At 44.1% G+C, this 20,018-nt stretch overlaps 1 protein-coding gene across 15 annotated transcripts in view; it reads left to right on the top strand.

Moving 5' to 3' along the window:
* The first annotated feature begins 341 nt into the window (after positions 1–341).
* The window catches only part of CACNA1D (calcium voltage-gated channel subunit alpha1 D), a 540,723-nt gene continuing 521,046 nt past the window's right edge, over positions 342–20,018 (top strand). For 4 of the 15 annotated variants that reach the window (XM_077452076.1, XM_077452077.1, XM_077452075.1 and 1 more), the window contains exon 1: positions 343–623. In XM_077452076.1, the coding sequence (XP_077308202.1) occupies positions 596–623 (28 nt within the window). In that variant the 5' untranslated portion in view covers positions 343–595. Of the gene's footprint in view, positions 624–20,018 lie in introns of all 15 variants that reach the window. The other 11 variants (XM_077452071.1, XM_077452073.1, XM_077452063.1 and 8 more) reach the window with 3 other exon arrangements.

Here is a 20,018-nt window from a genome sequence, read left to right as displayed (position 1 = left end):
TCCCACCGGGAATGTCATCCTGTCCAATGGACGGACACACGTTTTCCATCTGAAATGCATCTTTATCATGGTATTGATGGAGATCTCCTCCCAGCACGGTGCACACCGCTCTGTTATACACCGTACAGCACATCGCATCCTACAACACACGATGGCCCCGCACTGTCACATCGCACATCACTGCCCCCCGATGACAGCGGACACGGCGCCCGCGGCCGTCAATGAAGAGTCCTCGGCTCCTCCCAGCAGCGTGTACCGCTCTCCCATACGCCGCCCAGCTCTCCCTAAATCCCCGCCCACCTTCTCCCTAGCCAGTGGCGTCACTTCCATCCCTAAACCCTCTCCACTTCAGCGGGAGTTAATCCCAGCCCCGCCCCCCCCGGGCAGGTTAACCCCTTCTCCGCCAGTGCGCAGTGACAGGAGACTGGAGCGGTTGCCATGAGAACCGCGGTCGCCCGGATGTGAAGGAGATGCCGGCCGGAGCTGCCAGGGATCGCCCGGTGCCTCACTGACATGGGGGGCGGGTAGGGGGGCCGGACGGGAGAGAGCGCTCAGATCGGTGCGGGGATCTCGGCTTTCTCTGGAGGGGGCAAGGATGGACGAGCCGGGGGAGCTGGCCGGAGGTAAGACACGCTGATGTGTGACCAATCGTCCTCTGTGTGACACCCTGACATCAATGGTGACATCGGCATCCCCAGCATCGCAACATGACAGCCCGGGGACCCAGAGCCCCATCATAGAGGAGACCCAGAGCCCCAGCATAGAAGAGACCCAGAGCCCCATCATAGAGGAGACCCAGAGCCCTATCATAGAGGAGACCCAGAGCCCCAGCATAGAAGAGACCCAGAGCCCCATCATAGAGGAGACCCAGAGCCCCATCATAGAGGAGACCCAGAGCCCCATCATAGAGGAGACCCAGAGCCCTATCATAGAGGAGACCCAGAGCCCTATCATAGAGGAGACCCAGAGCCCCAGCATAGAGAAGACCCAGAGCCCTATCATAGAGGAGACCCAGAGCCCTATCATAGAGGAGACCCAGAGCCCCAGCATAGAGGAGACCCAGAGCCCCATCATAGAGGAGACCCAGAGCCCCAGCATAGAAGAGACCCAGAGCCCCATCATAGAGGAGACCCAGAGCCCCATCATAGAGGAGACCCAGAGCCCCAGCATAGAAGAGACCCAGAGCCCTATCATAGAGGAGACCCAGAGCCCTATCATAGAGGAGACCCAGAGCCCTATCATAGAGGAGCCCCAGCATAGAGGAGACCCAGAGCCCCATCATAGAGGACACCCAGAGCCCCATCATAGAGAAGACCCAGAGCCCCAGCATAGAGAAGACCCAGAGCCCCAGCATAGAGAAGACCCAGAGCCCCAGCATAGAGAAGACCCAGAGCCCCAGCATAGAGAAGACCCAGAGCCCCATCATCAGGACATGACATCCCAAACACTCAGCATCCCCAACATACACAAACTGATATGCCCAAAATACAGGAGAACCAGAGCACCAGCATCAGGACCCAGCATCCCCAACATCCAGGACCCCAAACCCCAACCTAGAGGACTGAGCATCCCCAGCATCCAGGACCTGACATCACCAACATTAAGAAGACATAGAGCCTCGGAATCAGGATACAGCATCCCCAACATACAGAAACTGACCTCCCCAACATAGAGGACATGGCATCCCCAACATCCAGGAGAACTAGAGCACCAGCATCAGGACCCAGCATCCCCAACATCCAATATCCCCAACATCCAGGATCCAGAGCCCCAACATCCAGGGGATCCAGAGACCCAACATATAGGACTTATACCTAACATACAGGACCTGCCATCCCCAACATAGAGGACTGATCAGCTCCAGCATCAGAATCTGACATTCCCACATATAGGGGACCCAGATCTCCAACATCGGGACCTATCATCCCCAACAGTAGAATCTGATATCCCCAACATTATGACATGGCATCCCCAGCATTCAGGAAACTCAGATTCCCAGCATCAGATCTATCACCCCCAACATACAGGGGACCCAAATTCACAATGCACAGGACCTAGCATCCCCAACATCAGAATCTGACATCTGCAACATCCAGGGGACCCAGAACCCCAATTTTAGCAACCTAGCATCCCCAACATCCAGGGGACCCAGATCCCCAATATCAGGACCTAGTATCCTCAACATTCAGGGAACTCAGATCGCCAGTATCAGGAACCTAGCATCCCCAACATTCAGGAGACCCAGATCCCCAACATAAGGTACCTTGCATCCCCAAAATCCAGGGGACTCTGGTCCCCAATATCAGGAAACTAGCATCCCCAACATCCAGGGGACTCTGGTCCCCAATATCAGGAAGCTAGCATCCCCAACATCCAGGGGACTCTGGTCCCCAATATCAGGAAGCTAGCATCCCCAACATCCAGTAGACCCAGATCCTCAATATCAGGAACTTAGCATCTCCAGCATCCAGGGGACTTAGATCCCCCAAATCAGAACCTAGCATTCCCAACATCTCTGGGAACAAGGTCCCAGCATCAGAATCTGAGAACCACAACATCATTATCAGGTCCTTACAACCCTAATACCATGACCTGACATTCTCAGCATCCAGGAATCCAAATCCCGAAAAATCAGGATCCAACTTCCAGAACCTTAGAATCCCAATTTTAGAACCTGAGAACCCCAATATATGGGCCCTTTAATCCCCATCATCCTCAAGGATCCATGTATCCCCAGTATCAGAATCTGAGGACCCCAGTTTACTGTGTATCTGGGATCACTGTATACAGAAGCCTCATCATCTGCCACAGATGGACCCTCACCCCTCCAAATCTATATTCTAAATCACATTCTCCAGCATTATATCTTCTTCACTGTACTTGAGATCCTCATACTTGGTGAAATTATAGAAAACAGGGTCTGACTTATATTCACATCAGCTGATCTTTTCTACTGTCAGCTATAAACATTAACAGCTAGATGTTAAGCTCTACCGAATTGCCTCAACCTCTCTGCACATCCACATTTCAGCTAGATATTGTAGGTAGACATCTCTAAACCCTGTGATTTGAAAATAAATAGATCATCCGTGATCTGATCTTTGCACACACTCAGTCAGATAACCTTTCCAGTAACACTGTGTACATATCTTTCTGGAACCTAAGGATACACGTAGATGTTTGTGGCAAGAGTGGTCACCATGTGCTGCTACCTTCATTTGTGACTGCACAAGTCATCACAGCGTGACCACATGCCTGATATAAAAACATCATCAACGTGTCCAGACTGCACTACAATCCATGCAGATGTACCCTGTTTTTTTTGTACATTGGCATGCTGGCATTACAAAAATTAGAGAAAGACACGCACATCATTGCAGGGCATGGTGGTCACACTTCGCTAGTGTGTGTGGATCTATCTATCTATCTATCTATCTATCTATCTATCTATCTATCTATCTATCTATCTATCTATCTATCTATCTATCTAGGAACTCCTAACATTCAGATGTCTCGGGAGCAATGGCCATTATGTTTAACTCACGCCTTACTAGATTTTCCTAATGAAAGATGTGATTCTGAAAATGGGTTCCAAATTTCTTTTGAAAAAAGTTTTGATCAAAATTCTAATTTTCTGTACTGGATCCTAACCCCATTCCAGTATCACACTTCATTGTCCATCTGCATCTGTTACTCGACCTTGGTCCATAACTTTCCTATTTCATCCAGTAGCCACCCTTGTAGCATCCGTATACTGTATACTGCACTGCCAGACACTTATCCATCCATACTGTGGATTGTTAGAAGATTCCACTTTCTGTAGAAGTAAAAACCTACTCTAATCAATTTGGATGCGATTGACTCCCAGCCTGACCCCCAGTCTAAACTATGCGCTAATTTCATTCTCAACTACAAGATCGGTATTGCCCTGCTGGACCCCATTGTTGACGTCCATCTATATAAGACAATCCCTTCCTCCCACCATATGTAGAGTTTATATATACAGTCTACATATCTGTGCTGTGTTTATTTTCTTGCTGGACCCCGCATCTGATCTGCTCGTCCTATTATAATCCATTCACCCAGGCACAGCCCATCCGTAATTGTATTTGATTTATTGCTAGAACTAAATTAACACTCCGATACAGATCCACACATGATCATTCTCTGATTTCTAGAAAGGAATTAACCCCCAGCCAAGCCGTTGTGCTTTGTATTGTTCCGTAGATTATCTTGCCAGTTCATCATGTTAATTGCATTCCATCTCGCATGCTAAAGCCCCGTTTCCTTTCTCCACGTATCTGCGTTGTTTTATGTTCATGGAGAAGGCCACTGATTGGATGCAAGGGTTAATGGCTTATGCATAGTGGATTATGTGTTCTCCATCATAAGAAAGATATATACAGATGTGTTATTGCTAGAAGGACTCTGCGTTTCCGTGGCTTGGTTCATGCTTTGTGAAACGTTATTCTTTCGAAGGGAGAGTTATAATTTGCAAACAATGTTTAGCTTTGTTCTGTCATTTTTTTTATTTTTTTTTGCTGTCGCGGATATTACATCTCTACTGTGATGTGTCAGTGTTCCTTGGTATGTGAAATAGAGGCGTGATGGATTTAACATGTAACGTTCGTTGGTTTGATATCGTGTACAGGTTACCGTGAGGGGGAGGGGGGGCAGCTTTTGTTTGTACCATGGGATTAAAGGATATGCAACCTGTCTGTATCACTCTCAAACTGTGGGGGAAGTGCATGTAATATAATTATACAGACACTCTGGCTAGAGGTCACTGAACACACTTGGTTTTGTTTGCCATTTTTGGACATTCTTGGAAAATCCTTGAAGATTGAAGCATAGGCTACCATGTGGGATGTAAAATAAAAGTGCTAATACTTTTCAAAGTGCTCATAGGAGCTACATAAGATGGCAGTTTTATAGGCAAATGATTTATTATTTATACAAACGATCGCTCCATAAAAATGAGTGGTCATACCGGCAGGTACAATCAATGTCGGTGGGCGAAAGGCTTGGGAAAAACTGTCCATTACAGACATGTGTGAATATTTGAATTTTCTCATGCCTTCATGTAACCTAGCATCATTAATAAAAGTCTTGGCCTTTATAAAGTTGTATGCATTTGATTGGGAACATTGGATTGATGGCCATATAGACATGCACAAAAATTGCATGTTCAGTAATAAGTGTATAAAAAAAAGTGAATTTATGCAGGGGATCCAAATCCCTAATATCAGAATCTAACATCCCCCAACATGCAGGGGACCCATATTCCCAATATCAGGACATAATATATCCAACATCCCAGAGACCGATATCCACAACATCAGGACCTCACATCCCAAGCACACAGGGGATCCAGATCACCAGCATAAGAATCTAACATCCCCAACATGCAGGGGACCCAGATCATCAGCATCTAACATCCCCAACATATGCAGGACCAATATTCCAAGCATCAGAATCTAACATCCCAAACATACAGGGGACCAAGATGATCCCAGCATCACAATCCAAAGACCCCAACATGCAGTGGACCCATACTCCCAATATCAGGACATAATATATCCAACATCCAGGAGACCCATGTTCTCAACATCAGGACCTGACATCCCAAACAAACAGGGGACCCAGATCCCCAGCATTAGAATCAAACAAACCCAACATGCATGGGACCCAGATCACCAGCATCAGAATCTAACATCCCCAACATATGGGGGACCAAGATTCCAAGCATCAGAATCTAACATCCCAGGGACCAAGATGATCCTAGCATCAGAATCCAATGCCCCCAACATGCAGGGTATCCATACTCCCAATATCAGGACTAGATTGTAAGCTCCTTGAGGGTAGGGACTGAAGTGAATGTACAATGTATATGTAAAGCGCTGCGTAAATTGATGGCGCTATATAAGTAACTGAAAAAAAATAAATAAATAACATATCCAACATCCAGGAGACCCATGTTCTCAACATCAGGACCTGATATCCATCCCAAACACACAGGGGACCCAGATCCCCAACATCAGAATCGAACATCCCCAACATGCAGGGGACCCAGATCACCAGCATCAGATCCTAACATCCCCAATATACAGGGGACCCAGATCCCCAGGATTAGAATCTAACATCCCCAGCATACAGGGGACCCAGATCACCAGGATCAGAGTCAACATAGGTTCCAACTTGCTTAACATCCAGGAGACCCATTTGACCAGAATTGTGATTGATCAGGATGTTGCATGTCCAACATCCAGGAAACCCATATCCTGAGCATTGAGATCTAATACTCCCAGCATCAGGATCTGACATTCCTATCTTACAGGGACCCAAATCCCCAGCATAGGGATTTGACATCTCCAACTACAAGACCTTTCATCCCCAAAATCCAGGGAACCCAGATCCTGCACATCTGCATCTAACTTTCCCAAAATGCAGATTAACCCAGATCCCAGCATCATCCCAGCATCCAAATATGACATTCCCAACACCAGAACCTGACATCACCGTTATCTGAACCTTCCAACTCTAATATCAAGACCTGACATACCCAGCTTCCAGAAATCCAAATCCCACAAAACAAGCTCAGATAACCCCAACTTTCAAAACTTTAGTACGTAAGGTCCTCAGTATTCAGGACACATGGTTTTGTTGCCATTTTTGTACATTCTTGATCCTTGATGATGGAAGTATATGCTACTGTGCAAGATATAATGTAGAAGTGTTGATAATTTTGCTCATAGAAACAGCAGGAGATGGCAGATATTTTTAATGGTAAAACAATCTGTAATTTATACAAATGATTGCTCAATAATGATCACACCAGTAGTTATAATCACATGATTGAGACATGCTTTGGCAAAAATCACTGAAAAATTGTTTCTATGCATACGATGCTATGAAAAAGTATTTGCCCCCTTTCTGATTTTTAGATATTTTTTTTGCAAATTTGTCACACTTAAATGACTGATAATCAAGCACATTTTACTATTACACAAAGATAACCTGAGTAAATACAAAATGCAGTTTTTAAATGATGGTTTCATTTATTAAGGCAAAAAAGCCGTCCAAACCTTCCTGGCTTTATGTGAAAATGTAATTGCCCCCTAAACCTAAAAACTGGTTGTGCCACCCTTGGCGGCAACAACTGCAATCAAGCGTTTGCGATAACTGGCAGAGTCTTTCACATTGCTGTGGAGCAATTTTGGCCCACTCTTCTTTGCAGAATTGTTTTAAATCAGCCGCATTGGAGGGTTTTCCAACATGAATGGCCTGTGTAAGGTCATGATACAGCATCTCAATTGGATTTAAGTCCGGGCTTTGACTTGGCCACTTCAAAACCTACAATTAGCTTTGTTTAGAACCATTTGGAGGTGGACTTGCTGTTGTGTTTTTGGATCATTGTCATGCTGCATGACCCAAGTGCACTTGAGCTTGAGGTCACAAACTGATGGCCGGACATTCTCCTTTAGGATTTTCTGGTAGAGCACAGAATTCATGGTTCCATCAATTATGGTAAGTCGTCCATGTCCTGAAGCTGCAAAGCAGCTCCAGACCATCACGCTACCACCACCATGTCTGACTTTGGTATGATGTTCTTGTTATGAAATGCTGTATTAGTTTTATGCCAGATGTAACAGGACGCACACCTTCCAAAAAGTTAACATTTTGCCTCAACACTCCACAGAATATTTGTCTAAAAGTCTTGGGAATAATCAAGATGTTTTTTGGTAAATGTGAGATGAGCCTTTGTGTTCTTTTTGGTCATCAGTGGATTTGGCCTTGGAACGCTCCCTTGGATGCCATTTTTGCCCAGTCTCTTATTGTTGAATGATGAACACTGATCTTACCTGAGGCAAGTGAGGCCTGCAGTTCTTTTATGACCTCCTGGATGAGTCGTCTTCATGCTCTTGGAGTAAATTTCGTAGACCAGCCACTCCCGTGAAGGTTCACCGCTGTTTCAAGTTATCTCCATTTGTGGACAATGGCTCTCCCTGTGGTTCACTGGAGTTCCAAAGCCTTAGAAATGGTTTTGAAACCCTTCCTAGACCGATACATGTACATTACTTTGTTTCTAATCTGTTCTTGAATTTTTTTAGATTGTGGCATGATGTGTGGCTTTTTGCATGCTACACTTTGTCAGACAGCTTCTATTTATAGTATATTTTATTTCTTGATTCAACAGGTCTGGCAGTAATCAAGCCTGGGTGTGGCAAGTGAAATTTAACTTTGCTTTCCAAACAATTGTGGTTAATCACATTTCATTCATGATTCAGCATGGGAGGGGCAATTACTTTTTCACATAGGGCCAGGCAGGTTTGAACAGCTTTTTTCCCATTAATAAATGAAATAATAATTTAAAAACTGCATGTTAGATTTACTCGGGTCATCTTTGTGTAACATAAAAATTAGTTTGATGATCTGAATCATTTAAGTGTGAGAAATATGAAAAAAAAAAATCAGGAAAAGGCAATACTTTTTCACAGCACTGTGTGTCAGGGGCGGATCCAGAGTCTAATCTCGGGAGGGGCACTGCCAGAAAATAAGGTGTTGCTTACAGAACCATATTTAATGTATCATACAGTCCTGATTGGACAGAGGGGGAGCCAATCAGCAATGTCTGCCGACCACCCGCGATTGCTCCCTACAGAGATAGAACGGTGGTCTGCCTATGTAAACAAGGCAGACCGCCATTCTGTCAGAGATGAACAGAGTCATCTTGTGTTCCTGCTAACCAGAAACATGGTTCATCTAGTGAATCCAACCCTCACACAGTTCGCAAGAACCCCCTAGGGACACACTAAGGGCACTTTTATACCTGGGCGTTGGGTGCTTTGGCAGGTATTTTTAGCGGCACTTTACCGTCGTTTTAGCATAGTTTTTCTCTTGATAGTGGGGCTTTTAACCCCCACTAGCGGCTGAAAAGGGGTTAAAAGCAGCCGCAAAGAGGCGCTTGATTTCAGTGGTCAGGGTCGCTTTAGCGCATGTAAAGTGCCTCAGTGTGAAAGGGGTCTTAACCCTTTGATCACCCCTGATGTTAACTCCTTCCCTGCCAGTGTCATTAGTACAATAACAGTGCATATATTTAGCCCTGATCACCGTATTAGTGTCCCTGGTTCCCAAAAAGTGTAAAAAATGTCAGTTAGGTGTCTAACTTGTCCGCCGCAATGTCCCAGTCCTGCTAAGAATCGCTGATCACCGGCATTAATAGTAAAACATGAATAAAAATTTAAAAATTTTGTAGATGCTATAACTTTTACGCAAAACAATCAATATAGGTTTATTACATTTTTGTTGTTACCAAAAATATGTAGAAGAATATAAAGCCCTAAACTGATGAAGAAATAGATTTATTCTAAAAACTTTGGGATATTTATTTAAAAGTAAAAGTAAATTTTTTATTTTTTTTTAATTGTCGGTTTTCTTTTGTTAATAACGCAAAAAAAAAAAAACACAGAGGTGATCAAATTCCACCAAAAGAAAGCTCTATTTGTGGGGAAAAAGTACGTCAATTTTGTTTGGGTAGAGTGTTTCACAACCGCGCAATTTTCAGTTAATGTGACGCAGTGCTGTGCATCGCATAGAATGGTCTGGTCATTAAGGGGGTAAATCCTTCCGGATTGAACAAGATGAAAATGTCAATACTAAAAGAGCATTTTTTTTTCTTCATAAATAAGTGCCATAAATGTATTCTGTGATTTTACACAAACTACTACTAGTACTTTTTGTACTCACTTTAATTCTTATACTTTGGTGCTATGGTGTGGGGAGGGGCTTCCAATGACCAAGAGAGATGAGCAGGATTGCAGGCATCATCGCCAATCTCCATCACTTCACAAGTTCACATACACTGCAGCCTCCGTGTCTTCTTCATCCTGAGTGTCAGTCTTCATGTTCACACTGCACTGGAGACTTGGAGAAGATCATGAAGGAAGGAGGTGGGTGGAGCCAACCGTCTCACACGAGGCGCGGAGGAGGAAGAAGAAGGCTCTGAATGCGGCGCCTCACTCTCCTCCCCCTCAACAGCGGCTGGGACGTGACTGACCTGACGTCACTAGCAACCAGCACAGTGTGCATTAGAGAGGCCAGGCCAGCGGTGCAGCTCCACCCACCTCCGAGTCCTCCATCCATCTTCTCCATACTCCAGCGCGGCATGAGGAGAACAGGGTGCCGCTGCTGATGTGAGAGAGACTCAGGACGGGAGTCATTAATATTTTCGGGAGGGGCAATTGTCCCGTTGCCCCCCCCCCCTGGATCCGCCCCTGCTGTGTGTGTGAATATTTGAACTGAGGACTATCTCATGCATTCATCATGTAAATAAGCCTATCCCTTACACAGTTGCATGCATAGGTGACATTTAATTGATGGTCTCATAGATATTTAAAAAATTGCATATACAGTAATAAATAGATGGGAAAAAAAATCCAACCAATTTTTAATGTGACATTGGCGTGTTGATTTGAGTATTCCCTTAGAAAGCCATACAGTGATTATGCAGTGGAGATGTAAAATTGCACCTTTTATTAGACTGTTTTGTCTATCAACACATGGGCAGATGATTTGCCTAATAATAACAACAGATCAAATATTTGCTCTCTCTCTTCAAAGTATTCCTGAGAACACCACCATTATGACAGTGGCACAGTTGTCAGTCACTTTTTTGGAGAGAAGGCAAACAGAATTACATCTGTAAGTGATATTGTCCTTTAAAAGAGCAAGAGAGAATTAAAGTGGAACTTCACTCGCCTTTGCGATAATTAAAAGTCACCATCTACATTTACTATAGCTGCTTAAGAAATACAAACTTAACAGGCCATAAAGTTCAGCGCTGTCTCCTAGGCACCCAATTCTTTGCAGGGCTTCTGATCTTCAGCACCGCCATTTTCCCATTGGGGAGCCAGCTTACACTTCTCATGACGCAAAATCAGCCCCCTACTGGCCATGATCCAGACTGCAAGGTCTTGTAACCTCCTGGGATGCGTGACGGTATGCAGGAAGGCTGCTGGAGGACTGAGGGTACATCTCCCTTGCCTAGGAAAAGAATGAGTCAATAGGCGCAATAGGAGCACAAAAAAAATAGGAGCGTTAAAAAAACCCCCCAAAAAACGATTGTGTAAGGGTGCATTCACACCACATGCAGTGGGACTGCGTTGGGTGGCTATTTCAGTGGAGTCCTACCCCATGGCAAGGTAAAATGAGACTGGGGGACGAGGAGACTCTTTCTGAGTGTAATTTACAGATGACTATTTGCTTTAAAGTGAATGCTTAACCACTTGCTTACTGGTCACTTAAGCCCTGCTCCTGCCCAGGCCAATTTTCAGCTATCAGCGCTGACGCACTTTAAATGACAATTGCGCGCTCATACAACACTGTACCTAAATGAAAATTTTCATAATTTTTTTCAAATAAATAGAGCTTTCTTTTGGTGGTATTTAATCACATCTGGGGTTTTTATTTTTTGCTACAAACAAAAAAATTAGAAAATTTTGAAAAAAGAAAAATCATGTTTCATAGTTTGTTATAACATTTTGAAAACATGTAATTTTTCTCCTTAATTGATATGCACTTATGAGGTGGTACTGTTGGGCACTGATAGGCTGCACTGATAGGCTGCACTGATGGGCACTAATAGGTACAGATAAGGTGGCATTGATGGGCACAGATAAGGCGGTACTGATGGGCACAGATAAGGCAGGACTGACGGGCACAGATAAGGTGACACTGATGGCCGCTGATACGATGGCACTGATGTGCCCTGATGGGCGGCACTGATGGGCACTGATAGGTACCACTGATAGATGGCACTGGGTGGCACTGATAGGTGGCACTGGTAGGTGACACTGATAGGCACTGGTAGGTGACACTGATGGGCAGCACTGTTGATGAGGCACTGATTGGTGACACTGATGGGTGGCACTTGGAAATATCAGTTTGTAAATGGATAGAAAATTGGCTAGAAGACAGAATTCAGAGAGTAGTGGTTAATGACTCTTACTCTGAATGGTCTAAGGTTATCAGTGGTGTACCCCAAGGTTCAGTGTTGGGACCCTTACTTTTTAACATCTTTATAAATGATATTGGGTCTGGGATCAAAAGTAATATTTCTGTCTTTGCAGATGACACCAAGATATGCAGTGGAATAACGTCTTTACAGGATGTCTCCAATTTACAAGCCGACCTCAATACACTGTCTAATTGGGCGACTATGTGGCAGATGAGGTTTAATGTTGATAAATGTAAAGTTATGCACTTGGGGCCTAAGAATATGCATGCATCATACATGCTAGGGGGAGTACAACTGGGGGAATCCATAGTGGAGAAGGATCTGGGGGTTTTGGTAGACCATAAGCTCAATAACAACATGCAATGCCAAGCTGCTGTTTGCAAAGCGAGCAAAGTCCTTTCTTGTATTAAGAGAGGTATGTACTCCAGAGAAAGAGATATAATTTTGCCCCTGTTCAAATCATTAGTAAGACCTCACCTGGAATATGCCGTTCAGTTTTGGGCACCAGTTCTCAAAAAGGATATCGGGGAACTGGAGAAAGTGCAGAGAAGGGCAACCAAACTGATAAGAGGCATGGAGGAACTCAGTTATGAGGAGAGATTAGAGGAACTAAATTTATTCACTCTTGAGAAGAGGAGATTAAGGGGGAATATGATAAACATGTTCAAATACATTAGGGGTCCATATAGTGAACTTGGTGTTGAGTTGTTCTCTGTACGGTCAACCCAGAGGACACGGGGGCACTCTTTACGTCTAGAGGAAAAGAGATTTCATCTTCAAGTACGGAAAGGTTTCTTCACAGTTAGAGCTGTGAAAATGTGGAATAGACTCCCGCCAGAGGTGGTTCTGGCCAGTTCAGTAGATTGCTTTAAGAAAGGCCTGGATACTTTCCTGATGGTACATAATTAGAGGTCGACCGATATATCGGCCGATATTTGCCGTTTTTTAAATAATCGGCATCGGCCGATTGTGTTGCTAAAAAGCCGATTCTACAGCGGGACTTTGAAATGACTTCTGTAAGAAGTCAGTGTGAGTTGCCTGAGTCGTCATAGCAACACTTTCCTCCTCTCTGGGCAGACTGCCAAGAAAAGAACTAAATGATACAATGTTTACACTTCTGAATGAATGAAGTCATCTCTGTGTGTAGAAGTTCTCAGTTTAACCATTTAAAGACTAAATCTTTTCTGACACTTGTTGCTTACAAGTAAAAATCCTGTATTTTCTGCCAGAAAATCACTTAGACCCCCCAAAAATTATATATATTTTTTTAGCAGAGATCCTAGGGAATAAAATAGCGGTTGTTGCAATATTTTATGTCACACGGCATTTGCACAGAGGTCTTTCAAATGCATTTTTTTGGGAAAAAAATACACCATTTAAAAAAGTTAAATAAAATAAAAACAGTAAAGTTAGGCCATTTTTTTTTTTTTTGTCCAAAAGTTTTGACTACCTGTTTTTTATTTAATATATAGGTTTTTTTTTTTTTTTATCTAGATCATACATACAAGTAAACTGAGGCGATTCAGTTCGCATTGTGCGCTATATAAGTATTTCATTCATTCATTCATTCATTCATTGGAGGTTTGTTTTGTTTAATAAATGTTTAAAGTGGGAGTCCGCCGGGGACTCCGCGTTTTTTTTTTTAAAAGCCAGCAGCTATAAATACTGCAGCTGCTGACTTTTAAAATAGTGACACTTACCTGTCCAGCGCGCCCGCGATGTCGGCACCCGAAGCCAATCTCTAGATCGACACTCGAGTGCTGCCGCCGCCATCTTGGGTATGGGAATCAGGAAATGGAGCATTTCGGCTTAATTTCCCGGTTCCCTACTGCGCATGCGCGAGCCGCGCTGCGCAATGAGGACGGTCCCCGCTGCCTCTGGGATCTGTGTGTTTCCCAGCAGGCAGCGGGGCACTTGCGGAAGGGGGCGGGCACTTGCGGAAAGGGGTGTAATGTACGCCCCTTTCCGCAGAGAGCTAGCCCGGAAGTGGGTGCAGTTACCTGGATTATCCAGGTAACTGCACCCCCCTCCCCCCTGAAAGGTGCCAATTGTGGCGCCGGAGGCGGGGGAGGAATCCGATGAGCGGAAGGTCCATTTTAGGGTGGACCTCCGCTTTAAGTGTAAGAAATTTTCTGTATCACTTATGAAGGCTGCTTTCACACTGGAGCGGGCAGACGTTGATGGTAAAACGCAAGTTTTAGCAGGTCTTTACCATCATTTTAGCGGTGCTATTTGGCTGCTAGTGGGGCACATATAACCCAGCTAGCGGCCAAGGAAGAGGTTAAATGCGCCCATGAAGCACCGCTGCCAAATCGCATTGCATGCGCTTCGGCAGTGGTGCCCATTCATATCAATGGGCAGGAGTGGTGGAGGAGCGGTATACACCACTCCAAACGTGCTGCTTGCAGGACTTTTTTTTTTTTTAAGATCCTGCCAGCACATCGCCTCAGTGTGAAAGCACTCTGTCTTTCACACAGACTGCAGGGGAGCCATTTTGCAGGCACTTTACAGGCGCTATTTTTAGCCCAAAAGCGCCTTAAAAAACGCCCCAGTGGGAAAGGTGTGTTAGATCAAGGGGGATTAAAAATAAATAAATAAAATAAAATCGGCCTAACATATCGGCCCAAAAAAATCGGCATCATATATCGGCTATCGGCCGCCATGATTTCTAAATATCGGCATCGGCATCGGCCAGAGAAAAACCCATATCGGTCGACCTCTATACATAATATAACTAGGTACTAACATAGCTAAAGTTGATCCAGGGAAATTCCGATCGCCTATTGGGGGATCAGGAAGGAATTTTTTTCCCCTGCTGTAGCAAATTGGAGCATGCTCTGCTGGGTTTTTTTTTCGCCTTCCTCTGGATCAATTGTGGGCATAAAATTGGGTATTTGGATTGTACGATTATTTTTTATTTTATTTATTTGTTTTTAAGGTTGAACTGGATGGACTTGTGTCTTTTTTCAACCTGACTAACTATGTAACTATGTAACTGTTGTGCACTGGCAGGTGGCACAGGTAGGCACAGATGAGCTGGCAGGAGCTTTCCTTGATCGTGAATGATGTCCCTTTGAGAGCCGCCTGTGATTTTACATTTTTTATTTTTCTCCTCATGCTATCTGCGCGAGGAGAAAAAATAGCTGATTACCGTCTCTGTTTACATCGCACGATCAGCTGTCATTGGCTGACAGCTGATCATGTGGTAAGGGGTTGGGATCATCCTAATCTGTGATCAGCCAAGTTTCATAGACTCGCTGATCACAGAGCGCAGCGAGCTCGCTTCAGGGGGCGTGCAGGCTGCTTGGGCGAGGGAGGATGTCATTCGGTTATAGTGCGGATCTGAAGAAGTTAAAGTCTAGATGGAGCCTTATGTGTCTTGTATACACAAAAGCAACAATTCAGACTGATATGTCAGAAAAAAAGGGAGCAGAGAGCTGAAACCACACTCTGCAGAGCTCAGTGAGGAGAGCTCTGAGAGCTGATTGGAGGAAAGGGACACACCCCCTTTTATGTAGCACAAAGGAACAGAGCTAAGCCTGTCAATCAGCTGGAGGTCCTTCCCCTGTCACTATTTTTCTCTTAGTGGCAGGAAAACTTGTCATACGTGACCATTGCTGATAGCAGAGGAACAAAGCAGAAGACAGAAATGCCCCTTAGTGCTCTTAATTGAGACAAGTACACACTATAGAGGGATATGCTTGTTCAGATTTCATGTCTGAGGTTTCAATCACCTAAAGTGGTTGTAAATCCTTTACAAACACTTTTTACTACAGGCAAGCCTATAATTAGGCTTACCTGTAGCTACACTGGATATCTCTTAACCCTGCACTGTTTAGGAGATATCCCTGTATTTGCATGTGCCAATGCCATCGGCACATGCACACTTAAGCCAACTGAAGCAATGAAACGTAAGTGCCGTTGCTTCAGTTAGAGTGTGGCGTTACTGGCGGCTTCCGCATGTGTGCGCCGGAGTGACGTCATCGCGGCTCCAGGCAATCACAGCGCTGGAGCCACGATACCTGGAAGTAACCCCCGGGAGAGATGTCGGCCTCCGGATCGGTGAACAAGGACCGCTGCGGGGACTTCGATCTCAGGTAACTTATTCATAATGTGTATTGAGGAGAATCTGTGCTTCCCCCAACCAATATTAATAAAGAAAAAGATATAAAAAACTGTGTGAAATAGTGAATATATATATATATATATATATATATATATATATATACATATACATATAATGAATTAGTGAATGCTATGTGTGAATGGTGCTGCAATCTAAAAAACAACTGGAACATTCAGCTATAAATATGTGTAAATGAAAATAGATGCGCTACCAAAAAGATACAATATATAAATTCACAAGATACAAAGTTTCAAATGTGAACAAAGATCTGCACCTGAGTTAATCTAACACTGTGAGGTGAAGGAAATTAATTCATTAAATGTCCAATAGAAGAATACAAAAGCAGACAAAAAAAGAGTCCATACAATAAAATAAATTGAATTACCATATTTATCGACATATAACACGCGCCGGGCATAATGCGCACCCCCAAGTTTTGGAGGGAATTTTAAGGAAAAAAAACTTTTAGGAGGGAAGCTTACATTTAAATGCCCATCTGCAGCCTTGTCCATCATTGCAGCCTTGCCCAGTGCCTTTGCTGCATTGCTAGACTCTTTGCAGCATTGCCCTGATTTAAAATTGGCGCCGAGCTCTGTTGACTGAGCGGAGAGGAGCGAGCGGAGCCGAGATACACAAAGCCGAGTGTACTTCGGCTAGACTCGGCTCTGCTCACGAAGTACACTCAGCTTTCTGTATGTCGGCGGCACTCGCTCCTCTCGCAATCAGTGGAGGTGGGCGGGACTGCGAGAAGAGCCGAGTCTAGCCGAAGTACACTCGGCTTTGTGTATCTTGGCTCCGCTCACTCCTTTCCTCACAATCAGTGGGAGATCAGCGGGGATTGGCGTATAACACGCACCCATCATTTCCCCATGATTTTAAGGGGAAAAAAGTGCATGTTATACGCCGATAAATACGGTAAGTCCTTGGACAGAACCGCCTGAAATCCTTCTTACAGCAAGAACCCACCCTGTGTTCACGGAATATTAAATATCAGATGGCCTCTTACCGGACATACAGGATCTCTATAATGGAGTTCAGACCAGCACAGACGAGAGGGATCACTTAAGCAGGGACGGCACCTTCAGACATCCATCCATCCGATCCTCTCCACTGATTAATCAAGGCTTCCAAAAGATAAATCAGGGCTTCCAAAAAAACTCTGTGGCACTTCTGTTAGAGGGGCCAGGACTTGTAGGAGATGGGTTATAAGGTAAAGAGAAGGAGCTCCATAGTGTAGCTGATAAATGTAACAAGTTCCTTTATTAAAAACTTCTAATACAAGCGCTGAACCACAGATGAACAGATACTTCTAAAACGAAAGAGACAGCCGCAGCTCTCGCCAGCTTTCCAGTCACAGGTTGGGGCTGGTCCAGGATGATCTGGGCTCATAGGAAATGGGTTTAATAATGCTTTTACGCCAGATTGAGGACATATAGTGGCAGAAAAAAGTACTGCAGTGGAAATCTCTAGCTTGAAAGTAAATATTTCAGCAAAAGCTGGTTTGTTTTAATTTTTTGTTATTTTACTTCATTAGATCTCAGTCAAATCTATTCCCACTAAGCAAACTGATAGCTATATACAGTAAAACCTTGGATTGCGAGCATAATTCATTCCGGAAACATGCTTGTAATCCAAAGCACTTGTATATCAAAGCAAATTTCTCCATAAGAAAAAATGGAAACTTAAATGATTCCTTCCACAACCATTTATTCATAAATCCTTCAGTTTATAGTCCATATAAAAAGATTATAGCAATGGTTGTGTAACCATAAAATGTCCATCCACAAATGGCAGCATCCGCAAGGGGATTAGAAGCAACATTTTGCAGGAGCTACGGAGTATAAAGAGAAGAGAGGCGCCTTTAAGTGTAGCAATATGTTGCTAAATGTTCTACCTTCATTAAATGTAACCATATTGCTACACTTTGGGCCAGTTCACACCACATGCATTCCAGTGCGTTTTTTTGCATTAAAAACGCATAGAAAGTAGGTTATATGGTGTTTCAATGGCATAGTTCACACCAATGTGTTCCAGTTCCATAAAAAAGTAGAACATGTTGCATTTTTCCTGCACTGGACTGGACTGGAACGCTGTAAAAAGCATCAAAAACTCACGGAAACGCACCAAAAACGCACTGGAACACCCATGTTCTTATTTAGCCGCTTGCCAACTAGCGCACGCAGACTTACGTCGGCAGAATGGCACTGGCAGGCAAACGGACGTACAGGTAAATCCCCTTTAAGAAGTGGTGTCGCGAGTGCGTGTGCGCCAGCCGCGGTCTCCGTGACCACGGGTTCCGCGGACTTGATGTCCGCCAGGTGCCCGCGATCGTGTCACGGAGAGGAAGAACGGGGAGATGCTTTTGTAAACAAAGCATTTCCCTGTTCTGCCTAGTGACAGGACAGTCATCACAGCTTTCTCTCATCGAGAGAAGTGATCACTGTCCTGTGTGTTGAAGTCCAGCCCCCTAACAGTTAGAATCACACCCTAGGACACACTTAACCCCTTCACTGCCCCCAGTGGTTAATCCCTTCACTGCCAGTGTCATTTACACACTAATCAATGCATTTTAATAGCATCGATCGCTGTATAAATGACAATGGTCCCAAAATAGTGTAAAAAATGTCTGTTGTGTCCACCATAATGTCGCAGTCTCGATAAAAATCGCAGATGGCCGCCATTACTAAAAAAAAAATTATAATAAAAATGCTATAAATCTATCCCATATTCCCCTATTTTGTAGACGCTATAACTACAGTGCAAACCAATCAATATACGCTTATTGCCATTTTATTTTACCAAAAATATGTAGAGGAACACATATCAGCTTAAAATTAGGACTTTTTTTTTATATATATATTTTTGGGGGATAATTGTTTTAGCAAAAAGTAAAAAAATAACGAGAGTTGATCAAATGCCACCAAAAGAAAGCTCTATTTGTGAGAAAAAATAAATCAATTTTGTTTGGGTACAACATCGCACGACCACACAATTGTCAGTTAAAGCGACGCAGTGCTGAATTGGCAAAAAGTGCTCTAATCGGGAAGGGGGTAAATTCTTCCGGTGCTGAAGTGGTTAAGGTTAAGGAACAAAAAGAGGGGAAATGCACTGGACTGCATAAAAAATGCACTGGAACGCATCAAAAACACGCATGCAAAAAAGCATCTGGAGCGCATCCGGACTGCGTTTCTATGTTGTGAACTGGCCCTTAAAAGCGCCTCTCTTCTCTTTTATGCTCAGTTGTGACATGACGCTACTTGTATATCAAGATATCACTTAGCCTATTTCTGTAATTTGTTTCTTACAAGTTAAAAATCTGTATTTTTTGCTAGAAAATTACTTCCCAAATCCCCAAAAATTATATACCGTATTTATCAGCATATAACACGCACAGGCGCATAACATGCACCTTCATTTTAGGTGGGAAGTTTCAGGAAAAAAAAGTTAAACTTTATATGAAGAACTTTGAAGCAAAATAAGGGTCAGTGCCCATCAATGCAGCCTTACCATTGCCCATCTGCAGCCTGATCAATGCCCATCTGCAGCCTCACAATTGCCCATCAATGCAGCCTGATCAATGCCCATATGCAGCCTCACCTTTGCCGTAAATGCAGCCTGATCAGTGCCCATCTGCAGCCTCACCTTAGATTACTGCTGCCTCGGAGGGGACAGGGATGGGGCGGGACAAGTGCCATCAGATTACATACAACGCAAATCTGTTTACTCGGCAGCCTCTTTAATACAAAGTTCTATGATAGACAGAACCGTGGTCCAATGCCGGCCCAGGAGACGGGGCTTCCTATATGAGAGGCGATTCTCGCTGTATGTAATCTCACAGCTCTCGTCCTGTTCCCTCCCAGGCAGCCCAAATTGCAG

This window comes from Lithobates pipiens, unplaced genomic scaffold, assembly GCF_037356315.1.
Source record: "Lithobates pipiens isolate NorthernLeopardFrog02 unplaced genomic scaffold, aLitPip1_a1.2 Scaffold_23, whole genome shotgun sequence".
NCBI lineage: Eukaryota > Metazoa > Chordata > Amphibia > Anura > Ranidae > Lithobates > Lithobates pipiens.
The sequence above is the reverse complement of the archived record's forward strand: the minus strand, read 5'-3'. Positions and strand labels throughout refer to the sequence as shown.